The sequence below is a fragment of the Acomys russatus genome, chromosome 11 (genome assembly GCF_903995435.1).
Source record: "Acomys russatus chromosome 11, mAcoRus1.1, whole genome shotgun sequence".
In the NCBI taxonomy this organism is placed as follows: Eukaryota; Metazoa; Chordata; class Mammalia; order Rodentia; family Muridae; genus Acomys; species Acomys russatus.
This window is the reverse complement of record NC_067147.1, coordinates 58,275,635-58,299,218: the sequence shown is the minus strand read 5'-3', so window position 1 is coordinate 58,299,218 and position 23,584 is coordinate 58,275,635. Positions and strand designations below refer to the sequence as shown.

General features: G+C 48.9%; 2 protein-coding genes across 5 annotated transcripts in view; one reads left to right on the top strand and one right to left on the bottom strand.

The window, feature by feature from the left end:
- Bnip5 (BCL2 interacting protein 5) overlaps positions 1–1,728 on the bottom strand; it is a 51,978-nt gene extending 50,250 nt beyond the window's left edge. The window contains exons 1-2 of the mRNA XM_051152509.1: positions 1,678–1,728; positions 1,234–1,582 (exon numbers count right to left, since the gene is read on the bottom strand). Coding sequence (XP_051008466.1) covers positions 1,234–1,582; positions 1,678–1,728 — 400 coding nt within the window. The remainder of the gene's footprint in view (positions 1–1,233; positions 1,583–1,677) is intronic.
- On the top strand, positions 1,404–17,612 carry Kctd20 (potassium channel tetramerization domain containing 20). Of its 4 annotated transcripts, none has more exons than XM_051153409.1 (8): positions 1,424–1,486; positions 7,025–7,194; positions 11,319–11,592; positions 13,068–13,170; positions 13,504–13,624; positions 14,301–14,498; positions 15,526–15,636; positions 17,267–17,612. In XM_051153409.1, exons 2-8 carry the CDS (start codon positions 7,044–7,046, stop codon positions 17,557–17,559), a joined length of 1,251 nt encoding a protein of 416 aa, XP_051009366.1. In that variant the 5' UTR covers positions 1,424–1,486; positions 7,025–7,043; the 3' UTR covers positions 17,560–17,612. The 4 variants fall into 4 exon arrangements, with proteins under 4 accessions (XP_051009367.1, XP_051009366.1, XP_051009368.1 ...); XM_051153408.1 differs by lacking the exon at positions 1,424–1,486 and adding an exon at positions 2,287–2,428; XM_051153410.1 differs by lacking the exon at positions 7,025–7,194 and having other exon boundaries at positions 1,404–1,486.
- Positions 17,613–23,584: the final 5,972 nt, after the last annotated feature.

Genomic DNA, 23,584 nt, shown 5'->3' with positions numbered 1-23,584 from the left:
GTGGGGGGATGTAGGGGAGTGGGGGGATGGGGTGGGGGTGGAGGTGGGGGACAGTGGTGGCACATGCCTGTAATCCCAGCACTTGGGAGGCAGAGGCAGGCAGATCGCTGTGAGTTCGAGGCCAGCCTGGTCTACAAAGTGAGTCCAAGACAGCCAAGGCTACACAGAGAAACTCTGTCTTGGGGAAAAAAACCAAACACACAAAAGCCAAAAACCCGTCCCTCCCTTGGTTGTTTAGAATATTTAAGGGTTGTAAAACATCATGAAGAACATTCAATGTTCTATAGTATTTGCTGGCAGCGCAGGGGTGATATTTTAGGTAATGTAATAAACCCATTCACTGAATGAATCAGTGTAGCCTTTTCGAATCCGCCATTATGAATAGTCTAAGTCCCAGGCCTGCCAATCTGGCTTTAGAAAGAGTTACAATCTTAAATATAAGTATAGCTCGGAGGCTTGGTATATGAGGATACAGTTAAAGCAAGGGGTTGGGGATTTAGCTCAGTGGTCGAGCGCTTGCCTAGCAAGCGCAAGGCCCTGGGTTTGGTCCTCCGCTCTGGGGGGGAAAAAAAAAAGACAAAAAAAAAAAAAAAAAAAAAAAAAAAAAAAAAGCAATAGGTGGGGCATGGTGGCGCACCTCTTTAATCCCAGCACTTGGGAGGCAGAGGCAGGCAGATCGCTGTGAGTTTGAGGCCAGCCTGGACAGCCAAGACTACACCATGTCTGATCTGGTGATATGAGATTTAATCAAAAGGCAACCCTGTTAATCTTTTTTTTTTTTTTTAATTTTATTTTTCGAGACAGGTTTCCCTGTGTAGCCCTGGCTGTCCTGGACTCATTTTGTAGACCAGGCTGGCCTTGAGCTCACAACGATCCGTCAGCCCATACAGAAAGAGAGCAGGGGATGGGGAGAGGGCAAAAAAATGTTAACAAACAAAACCTCAAAAGACCAAAACACCAAAAAAGCCTAGTCTGTTCAATTGTTGTGACTGTGTAATCAACCGGTCTGGTAACTTTTTGGAGTTCAAAAGCCACCAGACTAGATGAAGCCACTTTAAATAGTGTGACATCTAATGTGACACCTGAGGTGGCCAGAGATGACCGGCGTCATCTTTCTACCCATTTGCTTCTAGGAAGTCGTGTTTGAATAGCAGATTGCTCCCTGAAGCTCAAAGGTTGGGAGAGAAACTATTTTTTCCTTTTCATCCATCTCTTGTTTTGTTTTCGTTTCACCGTCTCCCGCCGGAGCCCGTCCACGACTGCAGCAAGCGTCGGCGGCGCGCACCGCGGACCCGGAGGACCGCCTCGTACGCGGCGTGGGCGGGGCGTCCCGCTCGCGCGGCCTTCCCGGCGTGCCCCGCGCGGAGGGGCCGGGTGACTCAGCCGCGTAGCCGCGGCCGGGGCGGGGTCGCGGTGGCCGGAGCTCGGCGGGTCCCGGGCGGCGGCGTCGGGGCTCGGGGAAGGAGGGCGCGGCGGCAGGCGGCCGGTGAGTACTGGGCCGGGCGGGTGGGCGGCGCGGGCTGATGATGGCGGCGGGCGCGACGCTGCGGCCCGCGGGACCCTGCGCGGGCTCCTCCCGGGCCTGAGGAGGAAGGGGAACCCGGGCGAGCGGGCCGACCTCGCGGGGCCACCCGTAGCGCAGGCTGGGCAAGGTTGGCCGCGCTTCCCCCCGCCCACCCGCGAAACTCTGGAACCTTCTGTCGGGTCCTGTCGCCCCTCTGTCGTCATCCCAGGCTCAGTGCAGATAAGAAGTTTACGTAGCAGACGGCGTCGTCAGGTTTGCGCGGTCAGAAAACCTCCCCCCTTGCGGGAATTTGTCATTCTTTCTGAACATGCCTGGATTGGGCCGACTATTTGGAAGTAAATCCTTTAAATGGGAAGTCAGCGAACGAACTAACAAGGCAAACAGGGCACTCCGACCAACTTAAGAAAATGCATTTCTAAGCCTTTTCTACGGTGTCGTTTGCTGATAGGCCATCGGTTACCTAGACGGCTACGGTTTTTTTTTTTTTTTTAATGGTCTCCCAAATAAAGTGTTGGAATAGTATTGGTTGTGATGAATCTTGAATTAAAATGTCAACCCCATTCCAGAAGGACGAAACCAAAATCTTAAATAGCAGTTCTGAAACGCGTTTGCTCCTTTAAAAGGTTGGAGGACCCCTTAGCACGGCTTCCAGAAGCTAATTGTAGAAATCTGGAATGGGCCCCTGAGTCCGCAGTGTCAGCAGGCAGCGACCCCCTCCCTCGGCCTGCACTGGGACGGCCTGGGAAACCACAATTAGCTTGGCCTGAGGATTGTAAGAACTGTCGGTGGCTCCTCTGTTTTTGTTGACTTCTCTCCTGCTCACAACCAGTCAGCAGTTAAGAAGCCCTGACTCCGGAAGGCTGTGTGGGAAAGGATAGTGTGTTCTGGAACGCTGACATCAGGGTAGGATATGGCTTTCATACATATCCTGTTATTGCCTTGGTGGCAGAAAGATCGCTTGTATCTGGCTAACCTGCCCTGTTTGTTTCCGGAGCCTGTTTGCTGGGATCATCAGAGCGTGAGAGCAATGCGGCCGGCCGTTAGGTCCTGTCCCTCTCCTTAGCTCTCTCAGGCCGCCTCCCCTTAGTACCAGCCAGTGCCCTGCAATTCCCGTAGCCTGGAGGTCTCAGAGTCTCTGGGCTGTACCCGCATCAGTAGGTATGCATGAGGTTTTACTTATTCTGCAAAATCAGTTCACTCACTGAATATCTGAATACTGTCTAGTTTATGCAGAGCACTGGAGTAAGTCATTTTATAAACAGTATCCCAAATATGGCCCAGAAGTCCCTTGCTCTCTGGCAGGTTGGATGACCTCCGCATCTGCCAATGTTTTTTTCTACTTCTTCCTGTCTCTTAGGATAGACTCCGCAGGGGAGCTTAAGGTTAGCCATGAGGTTTTGGCCTTTTTGGACGTCTGGCTTTACTTACTGAAGGGTTTGTTGTTGTTGTTGATGAGTTACAAGATGGTGTGCCTTTCTGTAGCCAGAAGCTTCCTGATTCTTCTGGTGCCTTCCACCTGCCTCAAGTCAGACCCTCCTGGAGCTTTTCCGCTAATTGGAGTGAGAAGTTGAAGAGAACTGTTGGGTGTTAAGTGATTTAAGCTGGGAAACCTAGAGTCACTGAAATGCGAAGCTTAAAGGAGTCAGGGACCCTGTTACAAGTTTCCCTGCTACAGCCCTCTCGTCTTTCAGGGTAGGTAGGGATGGGACTCAGTGGTACGGTGCCCACTTGGCATGTGTGTGAGCCACTAGGTTTGTGCCTTAGTGTACTCTTCTCCCTCACCCCCCAAAACCAAGAGTCTGAGAGACGTGATGGTAGGAGGGTCCCTGGTCCTTGCCTGCTGCTCTTCCCCCTCCGTTATCTTTTTTGAATTTTTTATTTATTTTTATTTCATGTACATTTGCGTGTTGCCTGCATGTATGTCTGTGTGAGGATGTCAGATCTTGGAGTTACAGACAGTTGTGAGGGGCCATGTGGGTGCTGGGAACTGAACCCGGGTCCGTTCTCTCTTAAATGCTTCAGAGGGGAAAAGATGCAGAGAAATAAAACGGTGAAGAAAACGGACAGACTTTCCTATGGCCACAAAGCCAGTATTATGAGAGGGGAAGGAAAATGTGTTCATAAACTGAAGAGGGACTAAAGTCAGTCGTGGAAGCTTGGAGTAAGCAGTAGAAACCGACGGCTGTGGTACGAAGCTCAAGAGGGTATTAGCTCATTATCGTTAAGAGATTCACTTTAGAAGATGTTTAGTAAAGATTGGGCTTTAGAAGGTCATGTATGCGCTGGGCATGGTGGCACACTTGGGAGGCAGAGGCAGAGGCAGGCTGATCTGTGTGAATTCTGAGACCAGCCTGGCCTACACAGTGAATTCCTGGACAGACAAAGCTACACAGAGAAACCCTGTCTCAAAAAGCTTAAAAAAAAGAAAAAAGATGATGAATTTTGCCAATCACACTATTTGATGTTGGAATTTTCTTTATGATAATTGTGACTAAATTACTAGGACTTTTAAGGCTAGTTTTCTGTTCATCCAAAAATTTAATTTCGCCATAAGTTCTATGACAGCCAGCCACCAGTCTCCAGGTTTGTGATGCTAGTCATATTTGTGTTCATGATGCAGCTTGAGGGACTGGGGAGATGTGAGTCCAGCTCTCTAGCACCCACGTAAACACAGCCCGGTGTGGAGTATATGCCTGAAGTGCAGACAGCAGGGTCCGTGGGCACGTTGACCAGCCAGTGTGGACAGTCGGTGAGCTCCAGCTTCGTGAGAGACTGTCTCCAAATAGAAGGAGGACAGTGACAGAGCAAGATACCAGATGTCAACTTCTGGCCCGCACAAACACACATTGACATGTGTGCCCCTCCCTCCAAAGATAGAGGTTGGATGTCCCACACCCAGAATGCTGTGCAGCAGCAAAAACCTTTTGAGAGTTCACTTTTTTTTTTTTTTTGGATTTGGAGGTATTGGCATATTTGTGGGTAGGACTTAGGTCATGAAATTCATTTGTGTTTTATATGCATTTGTGTTCTGAAGCTATTTGATGTGTGTGTGTGTTTTTTTTTTTTTTTAAAACAGGGTTTCTTTGTGTATCTTTGGCTGTCCTGGAACTCATTCTGTAGACCACGTTGGCCTTGTGTGCCACCACACCTGGCTTTATGTGATTTTGTTGTTTTGTTTTTTGAGACAAGGTTTCTCCGTGTAGCCTTGGCTGTCCTAGACTTGCTGTGTAGACCAGGCTGGCCTGGAACTCACAGAGATCCACCTGCCTCGCACCCTCCACCCCCGACCCCAGTGCTGGGATTAAAGGTGTGCGCCACCACTCCTAGCTGCACTTTTTTATTGCATCAGTCTCTGTAGCCAAGTAGGCTAAGCTGGCTACCCAGTGGGCCCTAGGAATCTATCTGCCTGTCCCTGCCACCCCAGCACTGGGATAGGACACACAAACATGCCTACTTTCTTAGTGTGGGTTCTGGAAATCAAACTCAAGTCCTTACGCTTGCAAGACTACCACTTCACTGACTGAGCCTTCAATTTTTTTCTTTCCTTCTTCTTCTTCTTCTTTTTTTTTTTTTTTTTTTTTGTTTTTCGAGACAGAGTCTCTCTGTGCTATCCTTGGCTGTCCTGGACTCACTTTGTAGACCATGCTGGCCTTGAACTCACAGCGATCTGCCTGCTTCTGCCTCCTGAGTGCTGGGATTAAAGGTGTGTGACTATTTTTTAAATCAAGTTGTTTATTACATTTATTCTGTGTGTGGGACACATGTGCATGCTTGCACTATATTTTGCATGTGGAGGACAGAGGACAGCGTGCAGGTTCTTTGCTTCTTCCGTGTGGTTCTGGGAGCAAACGTTGTTAGCTTGGACAGCGCCTTTGCCTGCTAAGCCCCCTTAATTTACCAGTTGAACTTTTGTTGTGTGTGGTACCTGGGGATAGCACCCCAGCTTTGATGTGTTCGTTTTAAGTAAGCTCTCTCACTCACACCTTTAGGGTGGGGTCCCCACTGCTAGGCTTTGTTGGGGTGGGGTCCCCACTGCTAGGCTTTGTTGGGGTGGGGTCCCCACTGCTAGGCTTTGTTGGGGTGGGCTCCCCTCTGCTAGGCTTTGTTGGCTTTCTCTCCCTGAGACAGAAGCTCACTGTGCTCTAGCCTTGCCTGGAACCTGGGCTCCTCGTGTGCGGTTCCTGTGGGACAGCACCCGGGTTTTCCTTTTCTCTGATTCCCACCCTGGCTTCTTTTCTTAGCTAGTCTTTGGGACTGATAAGGCATCTGTGGGGAAGATATTTTGTTGTCTTTTGGCTCTTTTCGAGTGGGTATGATGAAACTGTAAGTCATCATTGTGCTGGGCTCATCCTGACTCGCACTTGCTCACCTGTGTTGTATTTTGTCACTCAGTTGAAAATATTTCCTACATCCTGCTGTGTTTCCTTTTTTCTTTTTTTAATCCCAGGTTATTCTGGAAGAGGAAAGTGGTAGGAATCAGGCTTGCTTTAGTTTTCCTCGTCAGTCTAGAGGTCTACAGTGTACTTGTGTGTGTGTGTGCATACACGCAAGGGACTGTGGGCTGCTTGTGGGGAGAGGTGACATGGTAAGCGTTACAGCCAGTGTGGTTTCATGGTGGCATTTAGGGACGTGCGTAAGAATAAGATAGAAAGGAGAACGTAAGCAGCACAGTCCCAAGTTTGCTTGTTTTATTAACTTATTTGGATTAGATGTTCTTGTTTTTGTCTGTGTGTGGGTGTGTGCATGTCAGTGTGGACGGCTGTGGGTGTCAGAGGGTATCGGGTCGTCTAGAGCTAGAGGTAGGTGAGCCACTCAGTGTGGGTGCTGCAGACCAAACTCAGACCCTCAGTGGGAGTCTGCTGCATTCTCAGCTGTGCAGCTCTCCAGCTCTCTTTGTTGTTACTCCCTTACACTTTCCCCACCCCCCTTCTGAGATGTCCCGGGGTCCGAGAGTGGAGGTTGCTATAAATGTCATCTCCACAGCTGAGCACTTGCTGTTGCTGGTTCTTAGCACTTGGAACAGTTCTGAGCGCCTGTATTAGCCCCACTCCTGTAGCGCAGCTTTATGGTTGTGATTTCTGTATGCTTACTAGTTACAGGCAAGCATATGCCGTTTTAAAAAACATAGGCAGACTTTCAGCTATTGAACTTTTCCCCCACTTCTTCATTTGCGGCGTGAATGACACCAAATTATATCCCACCGCTTAGTATGTAGACTCCATATTGTATAGCCCCGCATGGTGGCACATACTTTTAATCTCAGCACTCAGGAGGCAGGCAGATCTCTGTGAGTTCAAGGATAGCCAGAGCTATGAATAGAGACCTTGTTTCAAACCAAAGCAAACCAAATGTTCCCAGTAAAAGGTGCACCAATTCGTAGTGGGTGGTAAAAGCCATCTGTAACAGCGGTGGACCGAGATGACTTTACCAACCACTGCAAACCAGTCCTTGGGAACCTGTTTTCTGACTTCTAAATCATATGTATTCCTTGTCTTCCAGGCTTCCTTTCTGACTAAGAATGAATGTTGACCAGGGCAGTGATGGCGACAGGGCATTGCAGCCAGAGCTCAGCTGCCTAGGAGATGAGACCCTAGCTTCCACTCAAGAGAAAGAAAGCAGCATCTTGGTGTCCTCTAGTCTCACTTACCCCCTAACTCCCAGGGATGAAGGTACAGCGATGGGGGGCTTCTCACACCCAAACATCTTGTACCCGGGAGGATGCAGACTCTTAACCTGAGCATGTATTCAGCTAATTGGCTTAGCATGCCTGTCAAAGTGTATCCAGCTGTGTCCATCATAGAAAACCTCCCCTCAGCCCGGCCTGTCCACCTAGCCTGAGGGTGTAAGTTTGGAGTCAGGAGACAGATTGGCCTTGCTCTGGTCCTTACCGACTGTAATGTGATGAGACCCTCACTCCTCGAGAGCTCTGCTTGTAAATAGAGTGGACAGAAGTGTTCATAGCCGCCCTTCCTCAGAGGGCTGCTGGATCCAGACGGTATGGGCAGGCCAGCTCCTGATAAGCTGTTGTGGGCAGGCCCTTAGGTAGAGCCTTAACCATGGCCAACTGGCCTGTGCACACTGTAGTCCAGGCTCTTGAACTCAGAGCAGCCATCTTGCCTCTGCCTCCTGAGAACTACGATGACAGGCATGCAGCATCATGCCTCACTCTCAGAGGACCTTAATTAACTTTTTGCTGTTGTTATTAAAGTGGAACTTGGGTTTTTGGTTTGTGTGTTTGTTTTTAAGATCTATTTATTATGTATGCAGAGTCTGCTGCATGTATGCCTGCGTGTCAGAGGAGAGCACCAGATCTCATTATAGATGGTTGTGAGCCACCATGTGATTGCTGGGAATTGAACTCAGGACCTTTGGAAGAGCAACCAGTGCTCTTAACCTCTGAGCCATCTCTCCACAGGCCCCCCCCCTTTTTTTTTTCCTTTTTCTTTCTCCTTTTCAAGACATCTGTGTAGCCCTGGCTGTCCTGGACTTGCATTGTAAACCTCAAAGTCACAGAGATATGTTTGCCTCTGCCTCCCAAGTGCTGGAATTAAAGGCATGCGCTACCACATTCAGCTGTGTTTTTTGTTCTATTTTTGTTGAGAAAAGGTCTCAGGTAGCCCAGGCTGGCCTCACACTTCCTAGGTAGCTGACCTTGAGTTTTTGATCCTCCTGCCTTCACTTCCACTGTGCTGAAGTAGGACTGAAGACCAAACATAGGGCATGCTAAGAAAATTCTCTACCAACTGAGTTAATAAAGTTTTATTCGTGTTGTAGCATGCACATTTTCTCAGGAGCTCAGAGAACAACTTTCTGGAATGAGTCCTCTCCTTCCGTCTTTACATGGGACTCAAACGCAGGTTGTTGGGCAACATGTCACTGGCTTCCCATGCATGCACTTCTTAGAATCTTAAGTAAACAAGTCTTTAGTGTGTAGACAACTTCCTCTTTTCTTAGAGATAAACAGGAAGTGTGCACACTAAAGAGATGGGCGTCCTTGTGTATCTAACACAGCACGTGCCAAGGGTGGCCTGTTGCAGGGCCCATGTGTCTTGCCCCGTCGTGTACTTTTTTGATACTTACATGCTGGTCCTCAGTGCCATGTAAACCACATGTGGCGGCGCACGCCTTTAATCCCAGCGCGAGGGGAGGGGAGGGGAGGACCACAAGTTCCATGTAATTCTCAGCATCAGCGTTAGTTTCAGGGCAGCCCAGACTATACAAGACCCTGTCTCAGAGTTGGGGAGTGGAATTTTAAATACATAATTTAAAGAAAATAGCTTTTTGGTGCTAGGACAAAAAGATGAGATCCTGAGAATAAGTCCCAATGCCACTGGCGCTGGGACGTTGCTGCGGACAGCAAGTCTGGCAGTCCCAAAGCTGATGTTGTGCTGCGAGAATTCACTGTCATGAAGTGAGAATGGTTTGTTCTGTGATTTCTAGGAAGGGTAATAAATTAGGTTAGAAACTTCCTTTCATTCTTCCTGGCAAACTAAAAAGCAAAAAAAGGTACCAGGTGGGCAGTGGTGGTACACGCTTTTAATCCCAGTACTTGGGAGGCAGAGACAGGCGGATGGCTGAATTCGAAGCCAGCCTGGTTTACAGAGTGAGTTCCACGACAGCCAAAACTAGACACAGAGAAACCCTTTCTTGAAAGACAAAAAGAAGAAAAAGAAAAAGAAAAAGAGGGGCTGGAGAGATGGCTCAGAGGTTAGGAGCACCGCCTGCTCTTCCAAAGGTCCTGAGTTCAATTCTAGCAACCACATGGTGGCTCACAGCCATCTATAATGTGATCTGATGTGCTCTTCTAGTGTACAGGTGTACATGCAGGCAAAATACTGTATACATAATAATAAGTAAATCCTTTAAAGAAAAAAGAAAAGAGAAGAAAAAGGAAACAAAACCACCAAAACAAGCTCGGTGCTATGGCTCTTGTAATCCCAGCACTCCAGAGACAGGTGGATCTGTGTGAGTTTGAGGCCAGCCTGGTCTACAAGGTGAGTCCAGGACAGCCAAGCAGCCAAGGCTACACAGAAAAATCCTGTCTCAAAACAACAACAAACAAGAAACAAAAAACAAAAAGCAGCTTTGGAGACTGAAAATTTAGCGTGTGAAAATTGAGTTTCAGCCGGGCGTGGTGGCGCACGCCTTTAATCCCAGTACTCGGGAGGCAGAGGCAGGCGGATCGCTGTGAGTTCGAGGCCAGCCTTGTCTACAAAGTGAGTCCAGGACAGCCAAGGCTACACAGAGAAACCCTGTCTCGAAAAACCAAAAAAAAAAAAAAAAAAAAAAATTGAGTTTCAGCACACAGTGGTAATAAGTTCCTAAAGTACAGACAGCAGCGCTGGGGCTGTAGCTGAGCCTAGAGTAAGTGGAACACAGGAACTTAACAGGCACAAGGCCCTGCCTCCCATCACGGCTCCCATCCTCAGCACTGTGTGACTGAGTGCGCTGCCACATGCTCTAATCGAGCACCTGGAGGTGGAGGGAGGAGATCGATCAAAGGCTGACTTCAGCTACACAATGAGTTTAAGGCCAGCTTGGGCCACATGAGACCATATGGGGCTAGAGGGAGTGCTCAGCTAAGAGTGCTCCCTACTCTTCCAGAGGACTTGAGTTCAGTTCCCAGCTCCTATATTGGGTGGCTCATCACCACCATAACTCCAGCTGCTGGGGAACTGACTTCCTTTTCTGGTCTACTTGGGCACTTGCATAATTTACACTCACAACCCACAAACACTGAAAAAAGATCTCAGATAAAGAAGCAGAAGAGCACAGGAGATGTGAGAGTGTTATTTAAAGATGGAGATGAAACAGAAGAAAGCAGTGACTGCCTTAGAAAACCAGCTTTTCAGAGACTGGCAGGAGACTGCTGGGCCACCACATGTCACCATGCAAGCCCTGCTCTTCTGTCTGCTCTTTTATCTATCTATCTATCTATCTATCTATCTATCTTTTGGTTTTTCGAGACAGGGTCTCTCTGTGTAATAGCCCTGGCTATCCTGGAACTCTCTTTGTAGACCAGGTTGGCCTCAAACTTGCAGAGACCTACCTGCCTTTGTCTCCTGAGTGCTGGGATTAAACGCATGAACCACCATGCCCAGCTCTGTCTGGTCTTTTTCACCATGTTTTGTTTACTTTAAAATTAAAGTTGCAGCCGGGTGTGGTGGCAGACGCCTTTAATCCCAGCACTCGGGAGGCAGAGGCAGGTGGATCAATGTGAGTTCGAGGCCAGCCTGATCTACAAAGAGAGTTCCAGGATAGCTAGGGCTATTACACAAAGAAACCCTGTCTCAAAAAACATAAATGAATGAATGAATGCAGCCAGGCGCAGTGGCTTTCCAGGATCCTGTCTCAAAAATGGGGGAAAAATGCATTTGCTTTAAAGTTGTGGGCCTTTCGGCCTCCGTATCTCACACACGCATGGAAAGAAGTTACCTAGATCCAGTGTGAGATTCTAGGGGTTTTTCTGGGGTTGGGGTGTGAGGCTGGTTGGTTAGGTTTGGGTTTTCAAGACAGGATTTCTTTGGGTAACCATGGCTGTCCTGGAACTCATTCTGTAGACGAGGCTGGCCTCGAACTCAGAGATCTGCCTGTCTCTGGCATTCAGGTGTCTAGTTTTATTTTATTTTATTTTATTTTATTTTTTATTTTTTTTTTTTTCTAGTTTTATTTTTAGTTTACTCTAGGCTAGTGTTTCAGCTGTGAGCACCTGTGGCTTTAGGTTGTCTTAGAGCAGACATTTTTCTCTAGACTTTGGCCCTTTAGTTACTTGGTCTTTTGTCTCATCTTTCAGACCTTGTACTTGACTGTGCCCCTCAGCCAGCAGGCCTGCAGGCTCCTCACATGATGCCACTTCCTGAAGACAGCAAGGCCTCCTGCTTCCAAAGTGGGAGCAAGCGCAGCCACGAGCCCTTCATTGTTGCAGAGAGATTCGGAAGCAGCGCTGTAGGCTTTGGAGGTAGCTCTCACTCCCAAGCCCCAGAGAAAGTGACGCTTCTTGTAGATGGCACGCGTTTTGTGGTAAACCCTCAGATTTTTACGGCTCATCCGGATACCATGTTGGGAAGGTAATGCATTGTCTTCTGAGCACACGCACTCTGTTCCCTAGGAAGCTGCACCGCAGTGCACTCCTGACTTTCCTGCCTTTATGCTTCTGTGGGAAAATTGGTGGAAGCCGGGTGCCTTTGTACAGCCAGATAAGGAGCATCCACAAAGAGTCACAGGAGCTGCTGGACCTTGTCCCGCCCTCTGTAAACACTGCCATGTTCACTTGAGCTGCAAGGGTCAGCAAGGGTCGGAGATGCTAAGTTGAGGCCTAAGTCATTTTCTTTTTCCCCTCTGAAAAGTAGTATTAGAAATAATCCACATGGTACAAGAGCAGTGATGCCATTTTAGAATAACTTTTGCCTCCCACCCATTTCCAGTTTGGTTTTGGGGTCTTGGGGAGGCAGTTAGCAGTACTGGAGATTGAATGTGGCCTGTCTTGCATGGGAAACAAGCACTTTATTGAGCTAAAGCCCTGGACTGTTGTCAGTTTATTTTTTCTTTATGTAGTTGTTCTGCCTGTGGCATGTCTGTAGTACATAAATGTAATGCCTGCAGAGGCCGGGAGAGTGTTGCAGGACCCTGCTGTCTGAGGTTGCAGTCCTCCCAGTCTGGGTAGCCTTTCTGAGCTGGACCCTAGATGCAGGGAGGACCCCCTCTCCTTGGCAGGGCCTCTGGCTCTCTGCCTGACTCCATCTGGAGAGTGTCTGTAGACGTAGATGCCCCTAACCACATCTGCTATGTGGCCTTCGACACAGCTCCCAGCTAGCTCTCCCCTCCCTGCACCTATAGGATAATTAGGTTCTCTGTTCCCACTCATATGATAGGACCGTGCTGCCAAATGCAAGTCAAAGCACCCCTGGAGTGGTCCCTAGCCTTAACCAATGCACACCTATCCCGTGAACCCGCACCCACTCCCCAAGGACCATATAGCCTTTGTTCACCCTATAAAGTTGAGCTATCTCGATGAAGTGGTTCCCAGAGGTCATTTCTGTAGTACTCTCCGGCCTTCCGAGTCCTTCTGCTTCCTAGTTCCTGAGGACCCATGGCCAGTGACCCCAGGAATAAGGGAGACCCACCGGAGAGGAGGTCAGATGTCTGGAGTTACAGATGGTTGTGAGCCACTGTGTGTGTGCTAGGAATCTAACCATGTCCTGAGAGGGTTCATGGTGAGAGCAGGCCTCCTTGTTAAAATTGTCACAGTGCAGAGAGATTTCCACTTGTCTGAAACCCATGACAAGTTGTTGGGCAGTGGGAGGGCCCCCAGCTTCCTCTAAAGTTCCAATACAGTTGCTTCTGTATTGTGTCTGCTGTCACAGGCGCTGCTTCCTTCTTTCCCTTTTTTTATGAAGGCATTTCTGAGGGGTGCATCAGGCCCCATGCTGTGCTTCTAAGTTATGCTGCAGGAGAGTGAGGTAGTGCTGTATGGGAGAGGAAGCGAAGAGCTGCCTCTGCAGAGCCTGCTGGGAACGGGAATGATGCTGTTGGTGTCTTTCAGGATGTTCGGACCGGGGAGGGAATACAACTTCACAAGGCCCAATGAGAAGGGGGAGTATGAGATCGCAGAGGGGATCAGCGCCACTGTGTTCCGCACAGTGCTGGTATGTAGTCTTTGTTTCTTTTCTGACCTCCACCGTGGTATGCATGCTTGCATGGTGCACCCTTACACTGCACAGCTGTGTGACTGACTTTCGCTGAGGTCTGGTGTCCAGTTGTTGCCTTTTCTTCATTTTTCCTGCATATAGCTTCTGAGCCTTTTCATGAGCTCAGTCGGTGGTCTAGCTCTGGTTAACCTTAGGGAGACAGGAGCCACTTTGTCTTCTGATGAACTGACCAGTTGACTCCAGGGTCCCACCACCTCAATAGAATTAGGAGTGCATAGGGTTAGAGGGGTCATTTCCATGAATTTCTTAGCCCTCATTTCTCCTTCACAGGATTATTACAAAACTGGCATTATCAACTGTCCAGATGGCATCTCTATCCCAGATCTTAGGGACACATGCGACTATCTCTGCATTAACTTCGACTTCAACACTATCCGATGTCAAGATCTGAGTGAGTACGGAGCAGCTGTCAGCCACTCTCAGCCAGTGCACATTCAGTGTGCTTAGAAGTAAAGGAGTGTGGGTGGAGGTTGAGAGCCACCGCAGAGGTAGACATCTGCTGACTAACCATGACCTCTCTTGCATCAAGGGATTGTGGGGAAGTGGGGTAAACAAAAGAAATCAGCTGGGGACTGTGGCTCACAACCATCCTTCTAGCACTCTGAAGGCAAGAGGCCCACCCTAAATTTAGGGCCAGCATGGGCTGCCGAGGGGTGCCCTGTCTCACAACAAAGAGGCAGGGGCTGCAGCTCAGTGGATGAGTGCAAGCCCAGCTCCGAGCCTCTGGGTTCCATTCTCAGCAGAAAGTAAACAGGCATGGTGAGACATGTCTGTGATTTCACTGCTCACGAAGTGGAGGCTGGAAACGAAGTTAGGAAGTTTAGCTGGGCCAACCAGGCCCTGAGCTCTTGCTTCCCTTTGGGGTAGGATCATGGTGTCACTCTGACAGGAGGGTATGAGTGTCAGTGAGGAAAGGGCCATGGGAAAGGCAGGTGGCAGGCGGTGCAAGTGAAGCCACTCGTCTTCAGGGTGCTCTTCCCTGCTGTCCTGAGATAGCTGCAGTTAGTCTGCATGCTGCAGCGCATGTGTGGACAGGAAGCGGGTTTATTCTCCTTTTCCCTGCCCAGGTGCTTTGCTACACGAGCTGTCCAACGATGGTGCCCACAAGCAGTTTGACCACTACCTCGAGGAGCTGATTCTGCCCATCATGGTGGGCTGTGCCAAGAAAGGAGAGCGAGAGTGCCACATTGTTGTGCTGACAGATGAGGACTCCGTGGACTGGGATGAAGACCACCCCCCACCCATGGGGGAGGAGTATTCTCAAAGTAGGAACCCTTGCGGGGCCCCTAGAACCCATGCGGACACCACTGATAGCTGGGTGTGGGCACAAGCTCCTGCAGGGCACTGCTCCTAACCTCTAACCTCTGCTGGGCTTCCCCCCCCCCCCCCCCCCCCCCCCCCCCCCCCCCCCCCCCCCCCCCCCCCCCCCCCCCCCCCCCCCCCCCCCCCCCCCGATGGTATTGTCAGATTCTGAAGTTGTTGATTAAGTTCTCTTCAGTTTCATTAAGTCTTGCTGGATTGGTAATAATTCAAAACTTAAAAAGTAGGCTGTGAGGTTGAAGAAAACACTTGGCATGCAGTGGCAAGGGCCCAAGTTCAGATCCCCAGGACCTGGTATAGCGCGTGTCTAATCCCAGCTCTCTGATGAGACGGGAGCCAGAGCCAGAGTTCCTGGAACCTCATGGGCCAGCTAGTCCTGGAACGCGCAGCGGCGGACAACAAAGCAAGGTTGCAGGCAGAGACTGTGAGCCCAGGTTATCCTCTGGCTTCCACGTGCATGCCGAGGCAGAGCTCACCACACACACCGTGCGTGCACCCTTTATAGAAGGCCGTGCACTTAAAGGAGTTTCAACCCTGGGTTTTGTTTTGTTTTGTTTTGTTTTTTGAGACAGGGTCTCTCTGTGTAGCCCTGCCTGTCCTGGACTCGCTTTGTAGACCAGGCTGGCCTTGAACTCACAGAGATCCACCTGCCTCTGCCTCCTGAGTGCTGGGATTAAAGGTGTGCGCCACCACGCCCAGATCACCAGAGGTTTTATGTATAAATACATGATAACTTTTTAACAGTATTTTTGTACATATACCTCTATAGTATATATTCCTAGACATAAAATGTCAAAAGCTTGGTGCTTTTATAATTTTGGTAAGTGTCGCTGCAAGCCAGGGTGCTGGGGTTGGCGGGGGAGGGGCTACAAGTTGGATGCCGTCATGGGTTACGTAGCTCCCTATTGGCTGTCATATAATCACAGTCCTTCTGTGGCTAACCCCAGGTTTTGTCGGCTTTGTCTGTTTCAGTTCTTTATAGCTCCAAGCTCTACAGATTCTTCAAATACATTGAGAATCGAGATGTTGCTAAAACAGTCCTAAAGGAGCGTGGCCTGAAGAACATTCGCATTGGAATTGAAGGTACTAAAGTCTTGGCCTGCACTGATGGCGCACGCCTGTAATCCCCGCTCTTAGGAGGCAGAGGCAGGCGGATCACTGTAAGTTCGAGGCCAGCCTGGTCTACAAAGCAAGTAGTCCAGAATATCCAAGGCTACACAGAGAAACCCTGTCTCGAAAAACAAAAAAACAAAAAAACAAAAAGGAGTGGGAGGAAAGGGTGGATCTTTGACTACAGCTTATTCTTCTGGCCTTGGTTTACAGGAGCCCTGAGAACTGGCACACTTAAAACCCACTCACTGAAGGGCCCTGCTTTATTGTTTTTCCTCCAGTTGAAATGGTGCAGTCCGACCCTGAGTGGGCCCTCAGCCCTGGATACAGAACTCTGGGGTGAATTCAGCTGGCCCCTGGGCTCACTCGGGCAAGAACATGTTTCTGGATCTAAAATTATTCTTTTGAAAAACAGGCCAGGCGGTGGTGCATGCCTTTAATCCCAGCACTCAGGAGGCAGAGGCAGGCAGATCGCTGTGAGTTCGAGGCCAGTGTGTTCTACAGAGTGAGTTCCAGGACAGCCAAGGCCACTCGGAGAAACTCTGTCATGAAAAACCCTAAAAATAAAAAAATTTGTTAAAAAGAAAGAAAAGAAAAACAAAGTTTAATATTGTTAGATTTCTAGCTGTGTTGGTGCAATCCCAACACTCAGGAGGCAGGGGAAGAAGGATTTCTGTGAGCTCTAGGCCAGCTTGGTCTGCATAGCAGTTTCCAGGCCAACACGTGATAGAGTGAGACTCTTGTCTTAAACAAGACAAACGTTGAGATTCCATTTTCCCTGTGAGGCTGTCTGGAGAGTGACTTGTGTGGGCAGGTGTTGCTACAGCCTGTGCCCTGTGCCTCTCTCTGCCCACAGAACTCAGCACTGCACGTGTCTGGCTCAGGAATTTTAAGTTAGAAGAAACTTTTGAGGTAATTGATCAGCCTTTCCTGTTCACTTTGCCTTGTGGGAAGGCCTGCAGTAGGGGACACTTCTCTCCCTGGGCATCTGCCAAGTTGTTGTGCTGGGAACACTCCAGATACACAGAGCAGGCTGTCCCCTCCCTGCCTCTTCTGCTGCTTGTCTCTGGGAGCCCCCTCTGGGTATTTGACAATATTTGTAATTCATTCATTCATTCTTTCCTTTTTTTTTTTTTTTTTTCCCCATTTTTTTTTTCCGATACAGGGTTTCTCTGTGCGTGTATGTCCCTGGCTGTCCTGGACTCGCTTTGTAGACCAGGGATCTACCTGCCTCTGCCTCCCAAATACTGGGATTAAAGGTGTATGCCACCACGCCCAACTTTATAATTTTCTTTATAATTTCCTTTTCACTTAACCATACCTTTTATAAAACATTAGTAAGATGATGTACCTGTGTCTGGTGAGGTTGTTTCCAACAACTAAATGCTCTTGAAGTTAGTAAGTGGTCTTTCTGCCCTTGCCACTACAAGGGGAAGTCCTTGTTGCTGCCCACCGACCAGTCCCTTCTAGGGGCAAAGGGGCCTTGGGAAGGCACTGGTCACCTGCCCCAGCTTTTCCTAAAGCTGTCTTTGGATTTGGAAGTAGATGCCAGAGTGGTTACAGTCTGCCAGGAGTATGAGCACAGCATGTTTTCCCATTGCAGGTTACCCTACCTGTAAAGAAAAGATTAAGAGGAGACCTGGTGGGCGGTCTGAAGTTATCTACAATTACGTGCAGCGCCCCTTTATCCAGATGTCATGGGAAAAGGAGGAAGGAAAGAGTCGACATGTAGATTTCCAGTGTGTTCGCAGCAAATCCCTCACTAACTTGGTGGCTGCTGGAGAGGACGTCTTGGAAGACCAGGAGATAATCATGCACCACCCACCGCAAGTGGACGAACTTGACCGGCTAAATGCCCCACTCTCTCAGATGGCTCCGAATGACTTCCAGGATTAGGGATAAATGGGGTCTGCCCATTGCCGGAGCTCTTCTCTGTGTGGATACCCACCAACCAGGCCTCCCCATCCTCCTGTGGTTTCTCATCCTGAGGAGATGCTTGCTCCTTCTGTTTCCCTCTCCTCTGAGTTGTTAATGTGCCCTTTTCTGGGTCTGCCTCTGGCCAGGTGAAAAAGCTTTCTGGTAATTAGGTGACCAGCTTTGCCAGACCTGGCAAGCAAACGTTTGGGTCTGGTGCTGTTGGCTGAATCTTTGCATAACTGCAGGAGAGGAAGTAGACTGTTGCCTCACACTTGGCACAGCAGACCGTTCCTTTATACCTGTGGGTGGGTGGGTTTTGAATCAGACAGATTGCTTAATAGCAAAAGGACCAAACATCAAAGAAGCCAGCCTGTGCTGGGGACTGGTGTGCCCTGCTGAGGGGCTGTGCCAGGTGGTGAAAGACAGGTCCAAGAGCTCAGGCTCAGCTCTGCTTTTCACTGACCCACAAGATAGGGTCTGTGGCAGGAAGAGAGTGACCCCACAGTGTACTTGTGCAGCCTGAGGCTTCATTGGGAAGTGACACTTGGAAATGAGGCGGCAACATGGCTCCAGATCAGGCCAATGGGACCCTCTGGTGGGAGGCCACAGTACTCGCACTTAGGGGACAGCTCACTGCTGTGGGTGTGGTAGCGGACCTGGTACCTTGAAGGTGAGATTGGCTTGGTACCCTGCTCTGAGCTCTAGGGAGAAGGCATTTGTGGTGAGCTGGACAGGAATCCTCACCTGTGTAAGCACTGCCCCAGAGCGCACACCAGGACAGTCACACTTGTTTTGTTTTGTGGGTTTTTTTTTCCCCCGAGACAGGGTTTCTCTGTGTAGTCTTAACTGTCCTGGACTCAATTTGTAGACCAGGCTGACCTCAAACTCACATTTATCCACAATACTGTTACTCCCAAAGCCAGGGCCAGGCCTTGTCATGCTGTTTGATCTGATCACTGTCCCCTTCCTCGGACATTTCCACGACTGTGCAGAATCAACCAGACAGCAGTGTCTGGTATTATCTTACTTCCTGGTAGAAGTTGACCTTTGAGTTGGTCCTCCACCCTGAGCATTTTCCCATCACAGGTGGTTCTCGTAAGCTGTTTCCATCAAGCTCCTTAAAGAACATTGCAGTCTGCTCCCATAAGATGCATAGCACACTACTTAAAGGCAGAAAAATCAGGTTTGGAAGCCCTCTCTCCAGGATTGAGGAACATGAACATGAGCGTTCTTAAAATAGTGTTTTCTGTGCTAGTGGCAGCATCACAGTGGGAACTGGTACAAGATCGTCCTTGCTCAGAACTGAAGGGTAACTAAATAGCTCAGGTTTCTGGGGTGGCAACTGGTGTCTTGGTGAGACTGGAGGCCAGCGTCCAGAATATGGGCTGAGGCTGTCTTATTCACAGCCTGCTTCTGAGAGTTGATTGGCTTGTGTCTGAGGTCAGCTTTGGCCTGGACTTTGGTGCTACATGTTTGCCCACTGGCAGCTGACGAGCCTAGGCCCTGAGTGAGTGGTGCTTCCTCTGCTTCTCAGTGTCCATTGCAGTATGGTTGTGTGTCGGTGCTGTGTGTAACGTTCAGGTGTAAACACAGTCCTTTCTCTGTTCTTTGTAGTTCACTGCCTTTGACCTTTTATGAACTAGGTCTTAAATCCACATGTTGTGGTTCCAGGCAATGGAGTTTGACTAGGAGGCAATCTAAAGGCTGACCCAGAGGCATTGGGGGTGGTGACCAAAGGAAAGGCTGAGGACACTTGTGGAGAGGGATGCTGTTTTTTGCATCCTCAGCCCCACCCTTGCCTAAATACCAATGTCATTGTAGTTTGTTGTCTCCCCCCAGTCTTGCCTGCTGTTCCAGGGTTAGGACGTTCTTTAGTGGTAGGACCTTGCAGGATCAAGGGCTGGGTTACACAGTCGTTTTTGGAGTTAGTTGCTGGCTATGTGAGTGGGAGGACCTCTCTAATAAAAAAAATGGATTTTTGGCTCCGTGTTTTCTAAGTGCTTGAACAAGTAAGTTGGGCTATGTTCACAGACAGTCTTGTGAGAAAAGGGACTATGCAGTCTCAGAGCATCTAAGCAAGATAAAAGATGAGCCTGAAGCTTGACTGTTCAGCATGTCTTTGTACCCTGTGTAGCTAGCTCATCAGGACAGGAGGTGGCAGGAGAACAGTGTTGGAACATCACAAATTGGGTGGTGGAAATATTTGCAGAAGGTAGGAGAGACTGAGTACAGTAGCCAAAGCTACTTTAACCGGCCCCTCAGGAAATGCTGTGTGATGTCTTGAGGTGCACAGGCCTGAGAATGCTGTGCAGGAAGCCCAGGACAGGGCATCCTTTCAGTCAGAGCTGTGCGTCTTAGGGAAAATGTATGTTCACAGCACAGGCTTCAACTCTGTGGTTCAAGTTGGGTTTTAGTGGTGCATTTACTGCCGTCTGCATCTTCTGAGGTAGGCACAGGGAGCACAGCAGAACGCTGCCACCTTCCCAGGAGGCAGAGCCATTCTTGTGTCTGGATGGCATCATGGAGAATTACATTTTCTCCTAAGGGCAAATGTGTATAGATTTTGCCCCTTACTTTGTATTTACTTTTGAAGTTGCACTTGTTCACCTACCAGTGTTTACGGAATCCTGTGTATGGGATGCTTTTTCTATAATAAAGTATTTTTATTTGTGTCCTTTGGCTCCTCCCTCCTGGCCAGTGCTGCCTTCATGAGTTCATAGTTGCCATCAACCAAATGTAGAATCAAAAGCTCAGGAGACCACAGACCTCCGTGGACTGTGACTAGATTAGGTGGAAAACAGTGACCAGGTCTGCAGGGCCTCTGGCTCTTATTCCCGTCTTGGCCCTATTCTGGACAAGTTCAACATGAAGTCCTTGCCTCATTTAGCAACAAGCCCACCCCACAGATATCCAGGACACACAGCCTGGTGGGTCAATTTTTTGCAAGACATTGCTTGCCCTCAGCTGATGCTCACTGGGACAGTGAGAATGGATCTCTAGTCCAGGTCACTTGGGAAACCAGCCAGAACTGGACTGTTTTACTGAGAAAAGTTCACAGAAGGCTTTAGGAGTCTTATGAACCAAATCAGGAAGGAGGTGGTATTCCTGGCTAACTCTGAATAACTCATCACAAGAGGAGGCAGAGCAAAGGTTAAGACCCTGGTATGTTTGGATTGTATTACAGTTGGAAACTTAAGGGGATCTTAAAACAATGGGACAAACTTGGAATTTGGCAGCAAGGGAGAAAGCTCAAAAGGAGGTCAAGACACAAAAAGGTCTTCCCTGATGCTAGTATGGTTTCTATGTGGGACAATGAAGACGTTTTACAGATGGGACACACAGCAGCTAGAGTGAGCTTGAAGTGAACAAGAGGAATGCAGCAGTGTGCCCGTGATCAGCTGTCCTAAGTCCTGCTAACAGAGTTTATACTTAGCTACAGTGGAGGCAGCAGTCCCTCAGCTGACCAGCAGTATAGAGCTGCAGAACACCCACTTAAATGCTGTGTGGGCAACAATCTGGAAACTGAAAAAACATTGTGGAGCCTGCTTTCTATGCTGGCATTAGCTTTCATAGTTGGCCATTTCAAGGAAACATGCTAAGAACTGAGCTCAATTGAAAACACACGGGTCGGGCAAAAGCACCGCCTGCTCTTCCAAAGGTCCTGAGTTCAATTCCCAGCAACTACATGGTGACTCACAACCATCTATAATGTAACCTGATGCCCTCTTCTGGCCTGCAGGTGTACAAGCAGACAACACTGTATACATAATAATAAATAAATCTTTAAAAAAAAAAAAAAAACACATGGGTCACACACAGCCCCGTGGGAGAAGCATGGGACAAGGATCCAGAAATGTGCTTTCCAGGGAGAGGATTTAGAACCTTTAGTAGGCAATGGCAGAGGTCATCTATTGCACCGTAACCTTATGCTGTAGAATGCCTCAGCAGTGAAGAGCACTGGCTACTTGTTTTGTCTGAGACGGTTTCTCTGTAGCATTGGCTGTCCTGGACTCCCTTTGTAGACCTGGCTGGCCTCCAACTCACAAAGAATCTGCCTGCCTGGGATTAAAGGCGTGCACCATCACGACCGCCAAGCCCGGCCCCACTGGCTACTTTTGAAGAGGACCTGGGTTTGGTTCTCAGCACTGCACTCCGTAACTGCAACTCTCAGCTTCTGGCGCTGAGGTCCTAGCCTCCTTGAGCACTACATAAACATCGTGTGCAGACAAAACTTTAAAAGTTCTGACAAGATGCCAAACCAGGAGTAGCAGCACTTACTATGCAAACCTGATGACCTGAGTTTGGTCCCCCAGGCCCTCAGAGTGGAGGGGAACCCACTTCTATAAATTGTACCCACCATACAAGCTATGGCACACTTTTAAAAATACAAGACAGGGAGTCTCCCATTGTGTAAGCTTGAGGTTCTTTGATGACCCAGTGACCCCTCTTTCCAGCAAGTGTTTTGCCCCCACTGAAGTAGACTATAAGAAGGCAAGGCTTCTGTCATCTCTATGGAAACCAGTTCAGAAGACAAGCTCCCTGCAAGCAAGCTGGTACAGTACAGCTTCTCCAAGACCCAGAGGCATTTTGTATCATGAGGACGATGCAATGAGCTGATGTTTCTGGACAAAGGGATTGGGGAAGGGCAGCCAGAGCTCTGATTGTTTCTATTTCAAGCCACAGTCACTTTAAAATACATAAAACCACCACAGTGGTGTTCTACTGTTTTCACAGTTTATTCAAAAATTGGATAGTTAAAATGTGGGCATTTCCCCCAAAATGAACCATCCCCCACCACACAGGCTCGACTACTACTCTATTCTGCCACGCTCACCACACACTCCTGCACACACACAGGGATTAGGACCCCCCAACTGTTTGGTAATACAAAGAGCTCAAAGCTGCACACAGGACCTTCCGTCTCCTTTGCACTAGCAGGCTCTGACTAGAAAATTAAGGAGCTAACACATCTACCACCCTTAACCCATTTAACACACGGAAACCCAAAGCAGTTTTGCTTACAATTTTACGTCTCATGTTTGTTCTCTGTATGGTTGAGCTAGGACAGAGCTGACCTTCACAACCTCAAGTCTGACAGAGAATGGGTCCAGTTGTAGCTTGGCCATGCCACTGCAAGTCCACACAGGTGCAAATAATGCTTTAACAGTTATCAGCACATAAACCAAACTCTAATAATGCATTAATATGGGACCTCCACATTTTTCTGACGCAGCAAAAATTCTTTGAAAGGTGGCAGCAGCTGTGACAGAGAAGGCACTTTGTGCTAAATGCAGTGTTTCTCAGGAGAGAACACCACAGCGGAGAGGCCAGGTCAGCTGCAGGCAACCCTTTTGAGTGGAGAGGCAAATATGCCCCAGGAAGGCATCTGCAAAGGAAAATTCTGTAATCATGATTCCAAGGCAAAATGGCTACTTAAACTTGGGATATGGAAATAACAAGACAAACACGGTTGCACCATGGATTGAGGAAAGACTCAAGGACTCATCAGGGGGCCGGTTCCACCCTGACTTCCAAGGAGGCTGTGAGATCTTGCATGGCAGCATCTGGGCCTCCACTGGGTTCTGTGTTCTCAAGAACAAGCTTGCCCTGGTAGCACTTGCGGGTATTGCTGGTAGGCAGGCAGCATGTGTCTCAAGATCTTCCCATACAGCCCTGAAGAAAGTGAGGGTTGTCCACATGGTCCAGAACTCCTTGGCAGTGCCCAGTGGCTTTGTGGGCGCTCTACGAGCAACGAAGGATCCCATCGGTACCTCCCCCACCAACACTCAGAAGAGCAGCATGAGTGTTTGGATGGGGAGACAGGTCAGTGGGTTAGGGTCTTTGCCCTAGTACCATAAGTAAAGTGCACCATGAATGGAGGCTGTGGGAAGCCACTCGCCCAGGAGGTATGGGGAGAAATCACCGCACCTGCAGGATGGAGAGTGGTCCATCAGCTACACTGTGGCTGTTCACACAGACTTTCATTATTGCGTTATTTCTGTAA